General features: G+C 49.7%; 6 protein-coding genes across 6 annotated transcripts; 4 read left to right on the forward strand and 2 right to left on the reverse strand.

Annotated features, from left to right (window-relative positions):
• Positions 1–716: 716 nt before the first annotated feature.
• Positions 717–2,651, reverse strand: TERG_00447 (uncharacterized protein; the record flags this gene model as incomplete). The annotated part of the gene is made up of 2 exons (XM_003238407.1): positions 717–910; positions 974–2,651. 2 exons carry the CDS (start codon positions 2,649–2,651, stop codon positions 717–719), a joined length of 1,872 nt encoding a protein of 623 aa, XP_003238455.1.
• A 1,644-nt stretch (positions 2,652–4,295) lies between these two features.
• Positions 4,296–5,514, forward strand: TERG_00449 (uncharacterized protein; the record flags this gene model as incomplete). The annotated part of the gene is made up of 2 exons (XM_003238409.1): positions 4,296–4,471; positions 4,533–5,514. 2 exons carry the CDS (start codon positions 4,296–4,298, stop codon positions 5,512–5,514), a joined length of 1,158 nt encoding a protein of 385 aa, XP_003238457.1.
• Positions 5,515–5,746: 232 nt separating this feature from the next.
• TERG_00450 (uncharacterized protein) lies at positions 5,747–6,610 on the reverse strand (the record flags this gene model as incomplete). Its single annotated transcript, XM_003238410.2, has 2 exons — positions 5,747–6,319; positions 6,374–6,610. The coding sequence occupies 2 exons, from the start codon at positions 6,608–6,610 to the stop codon at positions 5,747–5,749; spliced, it is 810 nt and encodes a 269-aa protein (XP_003238458.2).
• Positions 6,611–6,753: 143 nt separating this feature from the next.
• On the forward strand, positions 6,754–7,059 carry TERG_11569 (uncharacterized protein; the record flags this gene model as incomplete). Its single annotated transcript, XM_047750668.1, has 1 exon — positions 6,754–7,059. The coding sequence occupies one exon, from the start codon at positions 6,754–6,756 to the stop codon at positions 7,057–7,059; it is 306 nt and encodes a 101-aa protein (XP_047605110.1).
• Positions 7,060–8,175: 1,116 nt separating this feature from the next.
• TERG_00451 (uncharacterized protein) lies at positions 8,176–9,009 on the forward strand (the record flags this gene model as incomplete). The annotated part of the gene is made up of 1 exon (XM_003238411.2): positions 8,176–9,009. One exon carries the CDS (start codon positions 8,176–8,178, stop codon positions 9,007–9,009), a length of 834 nt encoding a protein of 277 aa, XP_003238459.2.
• An 867-nt stretch (positions 9,010–9,876) lies between these two features.
• On the forward strand, positions 9,877–11,974 carry TERG_00452 (uncharacterized protein; the record flags this gene model as incomplete). Its single annotated transcript, XM_003238412.2, has 2 exons — positions 9,877–9,902; positions 9,974–11,974. The coding sequence occupies 2 exons, from the start codon at positions 9,877–9,879 to the stop codon at positions 11,004–11,006; spliced, it is 1,059 nt and encodes a 352-aa protein (XP_003238460.1). The 3' UTR covers positions 11,007–11,974.
• Positions 11,975–12,816: the final 842 nt, after the last annotated feature.

The following is a 12,816-nucleotide window of genomic DNA, read 5'->3' on the forward strand; positions in this document are numbered from 1 at the left end:
TTGGTGGCTTTGGCTGGAATATAGGTGGCTAACCCATTTGATTAGGCGTTCTCGACCGTGAGGGTAACCCACGCAAGGTCGTCAACTGCTCTTGCGTTGTCCTTAAGGACTGGGGTGAGGAGTCCCAGGAGCGTTCCATCCTTCTCAACTACTTCCAGACCGAGCAGTGAACTCCCTCCAATGTTAATTGCCGTCTTTTAAATGGCTCTTGTTCAACTACGACCTCTCTCGCGCAAGTACTTCGATGGTCGTGCTTTACTGTTGACATGAACCGGTCTGTGGATCCGGGAAGTGCAGGGCTTGCTGATATCTTTGTGGATGTTCTGTAACTAGAATGAGACTAGGGTCAACTTGGTTTCCTTCGTTACTTTGAGATCTCTTTCGATATATGCACTTCTGGGAGGGATTCATGTACTTAGAAGACGTGTTGATGTTGAAAAAAAAAAAAAAAAAAAGATGAACAAGCAAGACTTTTGACGCATTGCCTACGTATAGAGGACACTGGAGTGGGTGGGTATATCAATAGTTCACTATAGGTAGAACGGTAACAGCTATACAAGTAACAAAGGGAACAGAAAAGTAGCGCTCTAACGCCGAACAGAGAGCAATAAAAGGAAAAGGAAAAAAGGAGAATATGTACAAGATGTCTGCAGGTAAAATAGACAACTCGAGTCGAGTAAGAAGATAAGAAGCAGCATCGAGATACTGCGGCCCGCTTATCTAAATTTATAGGCAGGGAAAACCATCTTGTCTTTCAAGATCGGGTCAAGAGAAAGTTGTTGGTAGGGAGAGCTTCCAGGATCATAATACATCCCTTCGATGCGGCCAGTTTCACGATGAACGGAGATGTAATAGAATCCAGATATAGTCAGCCCCTGGCGAGAATGAGATGGAGAAACAAAGCATCGTTCTGAAGATATTAAGGTTAGTATCATATGAATTTAAGGAAAAGTAGAGTATAGTCGGTGCTCACCTTTCCATCTCATCAGTATCCATCCTTTGGATAACTTCTCTGAGACCCATTTCTTGCTGACGAGATTCTTGACAATCTCGTCATACGTCAGGTTTTTGAATGGTTCCAACTCCCTCCAGTAGCAACTATCAACTTCTGGGCCGGCGTTGAAATTTTTAGTTTCCAGGGTATGAGTATTGAAATCGATAATTTCGCCTTCCAGGTAGGTGATTATGTGTGCTCCTTGATTGTTGGCCGACTTGTCGGGGATGTTGTATGCTTCCATGGTACCAGACAAGGTCATGGTCTGATAGTCAACGTTATGTATGGTCACTTTAACAGGCCAGCTTTCTGTTTTTGCAGGCTCTGGATCTTGACTGCTACTGCTGCTGTTATTGCTGCCACTGTTGTTGTTGTTGTTGCCCATATTATTGCTTGCCCAATAACTTCGGCCACTGCTGGTGTAGACGCTTATCCGGTTTTCAACACTTGAGGCTGCGTTAGACTCTGTCGAGGGGCGAGTGGTTCCCAGGAGTCTGTGTGGCAGCATTGCAGTCGATGCAGTCGCTTGCTGTTGGCCAGAGAAAACAGTGCCAGGGCTCAACCAGGAGCAGTAGCCTGGACCTGCAATTGAACCAGTGTCAAGGATGAAATCATCTTCGTTGCGAAGGAAATACTCAAACTGAACAAAGCCTCCAGCTGCGGCAGTGGAAAGGCTTTCTTCGTAAGAGTTTGAGAAACGGACTCGGTCCAGGTACTGGATGGCCTCCCTGAGGCGGTCAATAGAGGGGTCTTTGAGGTACATGCGGCGAATATCAGAATTTCTCGACGTATCGATGCGAGCAGGTGGTGGTAAGCGAGGACTCGAGCGTCTCGCTTGGGGTGAAAAGGAGAAAGGGGTGGCAAAGTCGTTGTTGTTGGTGTTATTGTAGCTGTTGTAGCCGTTTGTACTTGCGTTAATGGTCCTGTCTCGGCCGTCGTCTGGTCGGCTGGCTCTCTCACCGTCCTGCATCTGGTTCTGCGGCGTTCGCACTCTCGGCGAGTATCTGTGGTTTCTTCTGACAGAGTGTAAGATGGCTGCGGTGACCAAGGCCGGGTTGTCTCGTGCCAGGGGTATGTTTGGCGCTCCCACAGCACGTCCGCCTTCCTGCTCTTCGGGCGATGACTCCGACGCCCACTGGGACGTCCCTCTGAGCTCCCTAGGCAGATGGCTCCAAAGCGAGCCGTCATCGTCTCTGGAAGAAGAAGACGCTGACCGGTCGAACCATATCTCGTCTCGAGGATGCAATGGGTCGGTGCGGAGGTAGAGACCGCCTTCTTCGTCCTGCGTCGGGGCCCAGCTGTATATCCTGTTCGACTGCTGGGGAGGACCCTCGTAGGCTGGGCCGTGGCTGATGTTCATGGCTCCCCGTCGGCGAATGATTGGTATCCTCTGTCCATGGCCGGAGGTATACTGTTGATGCGATCTAGGCATGTACTGGTCACCGCCGAGGTCGACGGAATCGTGAGGCGAATCGGCCATTCCTGCACCAGCACCCACTCCTACGCCTCCTCCTCCTCCTCCTCCGCCGCCGCCGCCTCCACCGAGCTGGCGTCTGCGGGTACGGGCACGCGAGGGCGAGAGCTCCGTCGACGACCGTCTTCTGCTTCGAAGAAAATGGACGTTCTCGCTGTGTATCTCATCATCTGGGTTGCTCATGAGGGTGGCGGCCAGGTCTGGTACCGGGCTGGCAAAGGACTCGAGCTGCTGCAGGTAGTAGCTTAACGACGGCGGAGTGACGGATGTCGCTGGCGTCTCCGGCTGTTCAACAGGCGGATGCTATCGTTCACACGCAAGAAGCAGCCGTCTCGTCAGCAAAGGAGCAAGAAGAATACGCAGGGGAGCGAAGGGGAGGAAAGAAGACGAAGAAGAAGAAGAAGAAGAAGAAAAAAAAAAAGGTCGACAAGCGGATGGAGAAAGATACGCCAAGATCGGGGGAAAGATGTTGGTTGAGGATGGACCGAGAGAGGAGGCTGTCTCACTGGGAGATTGTCATGGCCATTACGGCTGCTGCTGGCACTGCTGTCATTGCGAGTCGGCGGCATGGCGATGCGCTGGCTTCCAGGTGGGATCGCCAGCTGAAGACATGAAGCCGTTGATCGGATGTTGCTGTTGCTGTCGCTGTCGTCGCTGCGGAGGCAAAAGTACGACAGGTTGCGCCAGGAGTTCCGGGTCAAATGACGTCCTTGTTTGCTTTTCTTCTCGACGGCGTCGAAGGCCAGCGGCAGTCGGCAGCGTCAGTTGATACGGGCGAGACGCAGACGACGGCGATGCTTGAGGAGAGGGAAAAGACGAGAAGTCGAAGGGACGGGGCAGATACACAAGAGGGGATGGGGGGAGGAGGAGAGGGAGATGAAGGGAGCTGCCCGCTTCTCCAGCGCTGAGGTCGGACAGAACCAGGACTGCTGAACCGGGAAAACTGCTTCTGCCTGCTGTCAGAATGGCAGGCTGGCAGGTCGGCCTGGATGGAGAGGATGCTCGCTGTCTGGCTGTCTTGATACCCTCGCCGGGAGAGCCTCGTTGCAGCGTGGGAGCGACGTGGGCAGGAATCTGATATCCCGGCTCGAACTCGACCATGACCCAGCTCGACTCGATCCTCTGGCCGAACGCCGTCGATATACCGGCTACACATGCAGCAGGCTGGATCAACCGCTTCATGGCTGCCACGGTGCAGGCTTGCAAGGTGCCGTCGACCGCTTCCTGTGGCTACGAGGGAAGCCCCTTGATGTTTATGAAAGCCGTCTTCCAGCTGGATAAAGGGAGCCGAGAACCGCCTCTTCTCTGTGATATAAGCATATATCAGGAGCTTGAAAGCATATAGGACAGGATTCTCTCCCTGTGGCCCGGTGGTACAAGGCCAATATCTCGGATACGATTCAATGACAGTGTCAGTCACGCCAGCTAATATAGCCCGGGGTGTTACTCCGAGCAAAGACATATACAGCCACAAGTGTACGACATGTTTGCCATGTCTAAACTCCAAAACCAGGTGCCAGTGATCGGAGGCGTTGACGGATAGTAGAGCATCGATGGTTGGCTGCCAATAGAGTCGATAGTACACAAAGAACATTGCCAGATACAGACAGAGGACTATTCATATTCCTAGGTCTCCTGCTATTCTCCAAATTAAATGTTCAGCCTGCAATGATACTATATTTCACAGTAGAGTAAAGTACAATAGAAATATCCTGCGCTATGCCTTGCCCGAGGTAAAGAAGATCCACTCCTCGAGTATAAAAGGTTCAGATGCGGATGTCATCTTCTCTCTCTCTAAACATATTCCAAACCCAAGTTGAAATTACCATGGCGAAAATCAAGACCATAGAACACTTTCGAGTACTCCCCAGATGGCTCTTTGTCAAGATAACAGACGAACAAGGCGGTTGCGGATGGGGTGAAAGCACTCTCGAGGGTCATTCAGAGTCCATCGAAGGGACATTGAACGCCTTTAGTAGACAGATTCAGGGTTACGAGGCAGAGTAAGTCTACCTACCTACCCTCACAGATGGAAGTGCAGTAAAAGGTAACGGCTAATGCCAGTGATATTGAGCATATATGGCAGACAGCATGGAGACAAGGCTTCTATCGTGGCGGCCCAGTCTTCATGTCCGCCCTGTCTGGTATCGACATTGCACTCTGGGATCTCAAAGCCAGACGGCTCGGGGTCCCCATCTACCAGCTACTGGGTGGTAAAGTGCGGAATAAGATATCCGTTTACGCTTGGATTGGAGGCGACAGACCGGCTGATGTAAAGGCAGCTGGTCTATCAAGGCTTGCCCAGGGTTTCAAGGCTATCAAAATGAATGCTACAGAAGACATCAACTGGCTAGACTCTCCACGTACTCTCGAAGCCAGCGTCGAAAGACTGATAACAGTCAAGTACCTAGGCCTCGATGCTGCTCTTGACTTCCATGGCCGACTTCACAAACCCATGGCCAAACAACTCGCTAAGATGGTTGAGCCATATCAGCCCCTATTCATCGAGGAGCCACTGCTCTCCGAACACCCAGAGGGCGTAAAGCAGCTCTCCATCCAAACAACTACCCCCATAGCACTGGGAGAGCGCCTGTATAGTCGCTGGGATGTCAAACGCTTCCTCGAAGACGCGAGTGTCGATATCCTACAGCCTGATATCAGCCACTGCGGCGGTGTTTCCGAGCTTCGGCGCATTGCCGCTATGGCTGAAACGTACGATGTTGCTATTGCTCCCCATTGCCCATTGGGTCCTATTGCTTTGGCAGCTTGCATGCAGGTCGACTTGTCGACCCCGAACTTCGTGATACAAGAGATGAGCCTGGGGATCCATTACAATACTACGGAATCCGGAGAGGAGTATGATATTACCAACTATATCAAGGACACAAGTGTATTCGATGTTAAAGATGGATATGTGAAGGCGTTGGATGGTCCAGGGCTTGGGATAGAAGTGGATGAGGAAGAGGTGAGGAGGGTTTCTAAAGATACAAAGCCCTGGGTCACTACTGGCTTCTTTGGACGAGATGGTAGTATTCGTGAGTGGTAATTAGTATAGTAGATTAGTTATCATAAATTTTCCAGGATAGAACACATTTGAAGACCCAATCTAATTCACTTATATCCGATACTAGACTCTGTCTAGTGCCAGTGACCTTATCTAACCAAGAAAGAAACCTTTCAGATATAAACAAAATCTACAACCAGTATGGTGTGAAAGATGTCAGTGAAGCCCAAACAGAAAAGGAAAAAGGGGACGAGGATAATAAATAGGATAGTCATCAGGTCGTTCGAGTCCGTTCCAGGTTCCATTGATCAGCACGATCCAAGCAATCATAAATCGTTTCCCAAAACTTATCAACGTCGAGGCTCTGCGGAATGGTGACTCCCTTTGCTCCCGCAGGACACGATTTGACAAATGTACGGCCAATTTCACCTTGCAAGTCGGCACCTTCAACACAGTGATGAAGTCCATCTGTGTGGATAGAAACATCATATCTCCTGCCGTTTGCGTCGTCAAATGCCAGTTGTTCCTTAAGGTTAGCTGCCGTCTTAGCTTGGTCGTTGAGGTTGGACAGCAAAATGGCGACTGCAAGAGGATCATGGAGAGGCGGGCCAGCGCTTATTCCAAAAACAGTATCGTAAGTCCCGGCAAAGAACATTAGTAATGCATGAAGGATTTGTCGAAGGACTGTAGGGTTTGGTTTCTCTCCGGCTTCGTCCTTGACGCCCAGAATGCGTGATTGCACAGCTTTTGTAGCCAGTACTTGATGCGTCAAATCGACAGTCACCAGTGTGGTCTTTGGCGCCAGGACTGGGGACGAGAAAATCGACTCTGCCGATTCCGGGTCACACTAGAAGATTGTCAGATTCTCTGCAGACAGTATATGAGGGTTCAATAAACTCACGTATATATTGAACTCCGCCCAGGGAGTTATATTTCCAACTCTTGACTCATCTCCTTGTTTTTGGCTGATGGGGACACTTGAAAAGCCTCCACCAACGGCACCACCCATGATACTAACACCACGGACATGTTCTGCAACTTCAGGAAAGGTAGCGAACAGAATGGCTACATTGGTAAGGGTTCCAGTAGCTACAACCCATGCTGTGTCTTTGGGCTGTGATAACAGCGCATCCCTCATGGCGATATACGCAGAGACATTGGTCACCGCTGGTTTAGTTGGAGCAGGGAGAAGGTCTGTCCCATCAATGCCGGATGTTCCTAGAATGCAACATAACTTAGCAACAGGGTATTGTATATGGTCCTAACAGATTATGTAGTACCATGTATATCTTCTGCATGAACGGCTTTGCGACAAAATGGCTTCTTTGCGCCGGGATACACGAGAATATCGGAACGCCCAATGGCCTCAAGAATGCTCCCGGCATTGACTGTGGTATTTTCCAACGACCCGTTGCCATGCACCGTACTTATGCCCAGCAGTCTCAGTGCGGGATGATGGGCAGCAAGCAGAATCGCAAACGCATCCTATCTTGGTTAGACATTGCTCTGCTGCGTCCTTCGTCTTTGGTGGGGGTACTCACATCATGCCCTATGACGTATCAATTAGCAAGAACGTTCACAACATAAGTAAGGAGCGAACTCACCTGGATCGCAATCAAGCCAGAGAGGGATACGACTATCATCCGACGCTGAAATCGAGCCCATTATTGCTAGTATATCGACGCCTCAACTGCACGCACGTCCCTTGTGTCCTTGACTGCCGAAGAGAAGATGAGAAGTCGCAACCTTCCGGCGCAAATCCGACTGCCTGGGGTTGCGCTCCGGCTGGCCCGTGCATTCCCATCTATTACCGTTATCGATAAGCTCTCCTTAGTCAGCATGCGGCTTGGCTCTTCCCGGCTTGGCGCTCTTTCTTCAACTTTCGATGCAAGAAGACGTCAGACGTCGAAGTCAACACTGTGACAACCTTCTCTCGAGACTCTGGGAAACGGACGTCCGCCTCATGGGTGGCAGCGAACAGCTCGACTGCTTCTGCCGGTGTCCATGAATGATCCAGCTCTGGGCCGACATATGCCTTGGCATTCCCTGATTGGAGATGCCTGGACTCTCAGGACGTCTGCGGCCGCCTGCTTCGAAATCGAAAGCAAAAATATCAACAGTTTCAATTCCTTCCCATGGTTCCCCTCCCACATCCCGGCCTTCATCCCGCGTCCACCAGCGCAGTAAACATGCCCCAGACCGGCTGCAGTTGACTTCAACAAGTGACAAAGCCACAACAGCCTTGATTCGCCGAGTCTTATGCCCGAATGCCAGTGGCCATGGTGGCCTGGATCGTGGCAGCCCTCGTCCGCTTGAGGAGCTGCTCCCTCCACTAACTAGCATGAATGAGGTTGATCTCCAGCTCTATGCTTTGATAGCTGTTGTTATGAAAGAGTTTGTCCATTCTTGGTACTCGAAGATCACCCCTGATACCCTCTTCACGGAGGAAGTCGTCCAGCTTATTGCGCATTGCACTAGGGCATTGGAGCAGAGACTACGACGGGTTGACGTGGAGACGCTACTGTTTGATGGAATCCCTTCATTATTAGAAGCTCATATCATTGGTAAGCCGCCATACTTTGTTGCTTTTTTTTTTTTTTTTTTTTTTTTGCTTTACTCCGGGAATTTATATATGCATTCGTGTATATATCGGATTCAGGAGGTCCACGGGGATTGTCATGAATGAGCTTGTCTTAATGACGAATGACGGCAGCGTACCGAACCGCCCGTGAAAGCTCGGCAAGAGCAGAAGATTCAAGCCGCCGATTGCGTGCGGTCTATCATACGTTGCACCCACATCCAGCACTATCACCAGCCCCTGGTTCAGGTGACGAGGATGGTGCGAAACAACGACAGGCCGAGAAAATATACCGTCAGCTTCTGGCCCACGGAGCGATGGCTGTGCTTCTTCCAACAGAAGATTTGCAGAATGTTTGCTTACGAACATTGGTTGGAGATATATTGGCCGATCTACTCTTGGGAGGGGTTGTCAGTGGGAAAGTTTCTGAGGGGTGGTTTATCTGGGATTCCATCTCGAAAATTCTCGCGAGTTTGAACCAAAAATCTCAAAGTGATGGTGTGGAACACGACCACAGTGGCAATCTAGAGAAAGGCGATCCCGAACCTGATCAGGAACGATCATCTAACTTTGGCAGCTACTCGACTCAGAGAAGCCAATCGGTCCTCCTATCAACCCTTTTCAGCCTGATGCAATACTGCTATATAGCCTATGTTGCATCTCGGTTCGTGGCTTTGGGGTTGTTTCGTGTCTCATCCTCATCATCGTCAACGACAACAACCTCATCCCCAGCATATGCTAGCAATAGTATCAACTCTAAAGAGGCAACCCCTTCCCGATCCAAGGGTAACATCGTGCGATTGCCCGTTTTGGAGTATCGAATCTTTAGCGTGATTTCGCAGCTTCTTGACATATCAAGCCGAATGCCATGGCTTGGAGGGATTCTGGCCCTTGTCTACCACCTTTTAATGACAGGCCCAGGCAAAATTGGAACGGCAGATGGAGTGATTGACAGGTGAGTTTGCGAGTTTGTTTTGACGGTCGAGCCCACTTCTTGCTTTGTGCTTTGCTCTGTGCTCTGCTTTGCGCATGCCATTTCCCGTTTCCTTTTCGCCATGACCGTTGGGTAATTTGAGGTCTCCATATAAACTTCTTGTGTTTTGTTATCGAAGAGCGTCCGCCCGTTTCTTCGCCTCTCCCCACCTACGCCTTTGATAGGATGGATGAATGGCCGTCTTCATTCACCCGTGCTCCATCCAAGCATCGATCTTGAGCGAACGCCTCAAGCAATCAGATCGCATGGCAGGGATCTCATTTTGAGTTTCCAGTTTTCATGCATAGCACTTCAGTCACTTGATTTTATGGAGGGTAGGGCTATGCCCAATCAGGATCTCCATGCTCCAAGCGACTCAAGAGGACCACAAAAGAGCAAAAAAGAGATGCAAAAGCAAAAATTTAAAAAAGAATGAGAACCCCGTATCGTCACCATGCGTACGCGGTATTAGTGTATTGATACCCTGGTATTCGTATTACCAGTCTCTGTTTTCCTTACCGGGCTCCGTTACAATACGACTACGGCTTCCCCTTGCGCGGCCGGGGATTCTTACTCGAGTACGGAGTGCATGCGCCTTTCTCTCTGATATCCAATGTGCATCGAGGAATCAATCCATCCTCCTCCGCGCTGATCTGTGGGACGGGCCTTCCTCCCTTCCGCAAGCCTCCAACCTTTTGCATTCTTCAGGATTCAGCATCACTGGGCGCCAATTGGCATGGCGATTCATCCATCCACTGCCAACCAACCAGTGTCCTTTTTTCCTTTTGTATTTTTATTTCTGTCCACGAATATGTCCTTTTTTCCTTTTGTATTTTTATTTCTGTCCACGAATATGTCCTTTGTTACCCTTGCAGTCTCGTTTAACCAGCTCCTACTATTTTTTGAGACTAGTTTCTGCATTGATTTTTTCCCCTCTGTTCTTCCTTCAGGGTCCTTCTTTACTACTCTAATGCCCCTAAGGGCGATGGCATTGCTAACGATTTTAATAATAGATTTCTTCGTGATTGTATTCGCAAGTATCTCCTGACTGCCACAACTTTGCCGTCTTTGCTGCTTGCGATCCGAACGACGGTCTTTCCAATTAATGGTAGGGCCAGCCTAACGCGGGTTTCCGGGATTTCTGCGGCCACACAACAGCAGCAGCCTTCCACCCCTGGTTCAGACGCCGAGATCGGCACCTTTGCCAGCAGCGGTTCAAATACTGATGGTCAAAATCGCATCCAGACTAGTAGCAGCAGCAGCAATGCCTTACAGGAGACGCAGGCATCGCTTAATACAGCCTCGCCTCAAGCCAGCATGGTAGACGCTTCCTCGTCTAGATCTGAAAAACCATCTACAACAGAGGTAAAAACGATTAAGCGGGCATGTGCTGCGAGTATACTCGCACTCATTCCTCGCCGGATCGCCTTGACTCTTTTCGCAATTCATCAAACAGATGGGAATTTTTCCCCAGAGGCAGCCAGTATCACGGCCAAGGACAAGCCGGACCCGTTCGTTCAATCCAGCGTTCCCGAGTCTTCGGTTGATAGTAGAATCGACTCGCCTCTACCAGGCGCTGGATCTGAACCGGGATTGGCAAACGATTCAAATCCGAGCCGTCAAGATGGTCGACATGGTGGGCGAGGCACCCATCGACAAACCCTCCAAGCTCAGGGCAGTCATGATCGCAATAATAGAGACGGGAAGTCCACCGATGACGGCCCTAATCTGCCAAAGTCCAACTCAGGTATGGCATCGAAGGATTACAAGGACGAGGAGGATGCTGCCCTACTATCCGCCATCGAACATGACCTCCTCGACCTGTTTTCAGACTCTTATTGTAACAAGCATCTCATCTACTCGATTGTCGAGCTCGTTCTCGTTAAGCTGATTCCTGAAATGGGCGAGCATAGCGTGACCGAGCTGATGAACGAACGAGGAGTTTCATGGTCGACTGCATCAATAACAACAACCAATGGATGATTTTCTCACTCACCTTTCCTCCCCTTCCTCTCTCACTTTCCTTATTTCTGGCCTGAGTCTTTAAACTTGGTGACGTATTTATTTAATGCTCCCATTACTCACTTGTATATATGTTTAATATTATTGACTTTTTTTTTTTGCCCTTCCTTTATGCGCTCACTCACGCTCATTCTCTCTCTCTCGCCCGATCCCATCGGGACGGCATTGACACGATAGAATACTCCTTTTGGGCTGCTCAAAGTGGCAACAGACCCTAACACACGCATGACCAGCACCAGGGGTCTGTCGTTACACTCATGCACCAAGAGCTGCTTGACTTGAGAACGGGCCTTTTTGCTCTTGCGACCGGTCCATATCTTGTATCTTGCCTGGCACGGCAGAGTATACAGAGAGTACCTTGCTGTCACTTCTATCATGCCGCCATCCACCTCTCCCTTGCTGCCTCCCTCCCTCTCTCTGGCCTCATTTCTCTCTTTTTTACCACCATCTCTATCCCGCCTGCACACAGATCCATGTTGCCCGACAGCGCTCAGCACTGTCATGCCTCCCGCGGAAACCAAGTATAACTTCCGATATCGTTCATGCAACCTACCTGACCGCTCATCCCCATTGATTTTTCTCCGCATAAGCGCCCTGTCGGTCCAAACTATATTGGACGGTTATATACATTGTTACATCATAACTACTTGTCTGCATGCCGTGAGAAGTGGCCGTGGTATTGACCTTCTGCCTCTCTCCACTGTATCCCTACCCTTACCCTACATGCACACTGACATCCTACGCACCCTCCATAACATCTTCCATTGACCCGATGCAACGGTAAATAGACAAAATAAACATAGTAGACTGGGACAGCCGATGGACAAGACTTCTCGTACTCTATTTCTTTTGCCTTTCTTTCCTTTCTTTCTTTTTTTCATTTACCTTTTCGCTTCGCTCTTTTGCCATGCGTTCGTTAGCTAGGTGGTTGGTCTTGGGTGGCCGCGTTGGCAGGACGCAGAGCCTGACTTGCTACAGGACGGGTCACGAAGGCAAAGAGGATATGACGGTGGAAGACAGGGAACGCCGTATCCGCCATGAAGGGTCACCGAGCGTCTTCTCGACGCCCTGGCCAGGTCGAAGTTCGGGACTCGAAAGCCAGAGAAGAGCCAGCCAGCCGTTCCAGGCGGCCAGAGAGCTGTTGTGAGACTGTACATGGAAACGCAACGAATAGGGATATGCGATTTTGCGCAATTCTGTACGCAGAGTGTTACTACTATTCGCATAAGAACGGACGAAGTAGATGACAAGCTCAGAAATTGTTATTTGGCAGCTAGCTAGTTAATATGGTGACTGTCTTTTCTGCATCCTCCCGCTACCGATTTCAAATTGCCTTGTAAATTCCAATGTTGCTGTCCACCTCTGCCTGGCACGGTTCAAAACTGCATAAGAAAAAGGAAAGGAATGAGCAGATAGTTAGGGAGGTAACTAGTTACTTAGGGGGGTATGTAGTTAAGGTAGCAAAGAGATAAAGAGTAAAAATAAAAAGAATAGTTAATTGAAGAAATGAACCAAATCCCAGTTGCCTGTCCTATCCCCATTTCCCAGCCCGCGCGAGCGGTAGACATTGTAAATACTCTCCGAGCCCCTAGAATGAATAACATAGCATAAAGACAAAAAAATCAAATAAAACAGGATGGCGAGGAATGAGTATGGTAAGGTGAGTTGGTACGAGTGAAAAATAGTTCCCCCTCGATACCAGAAAAAATGCAACACATGGATGATATAAAATAAGGGGGCATGACATTGCGAAAATGAAACACGGGTGTAG

Source organism: Trichophyton rubrum (assembly GCF_000151425.1).
Source record: "Trichophyton rubrum CBS 118892 genomic scaffold supercont2.1, whole genome shotgun sequence".
NCBI lineage: Eukaryota > Fungi > Ascomycota > Eurotiomycetes > Onygenales > Arthrodermataceae > Trichophyton > Trichophyton rubrum.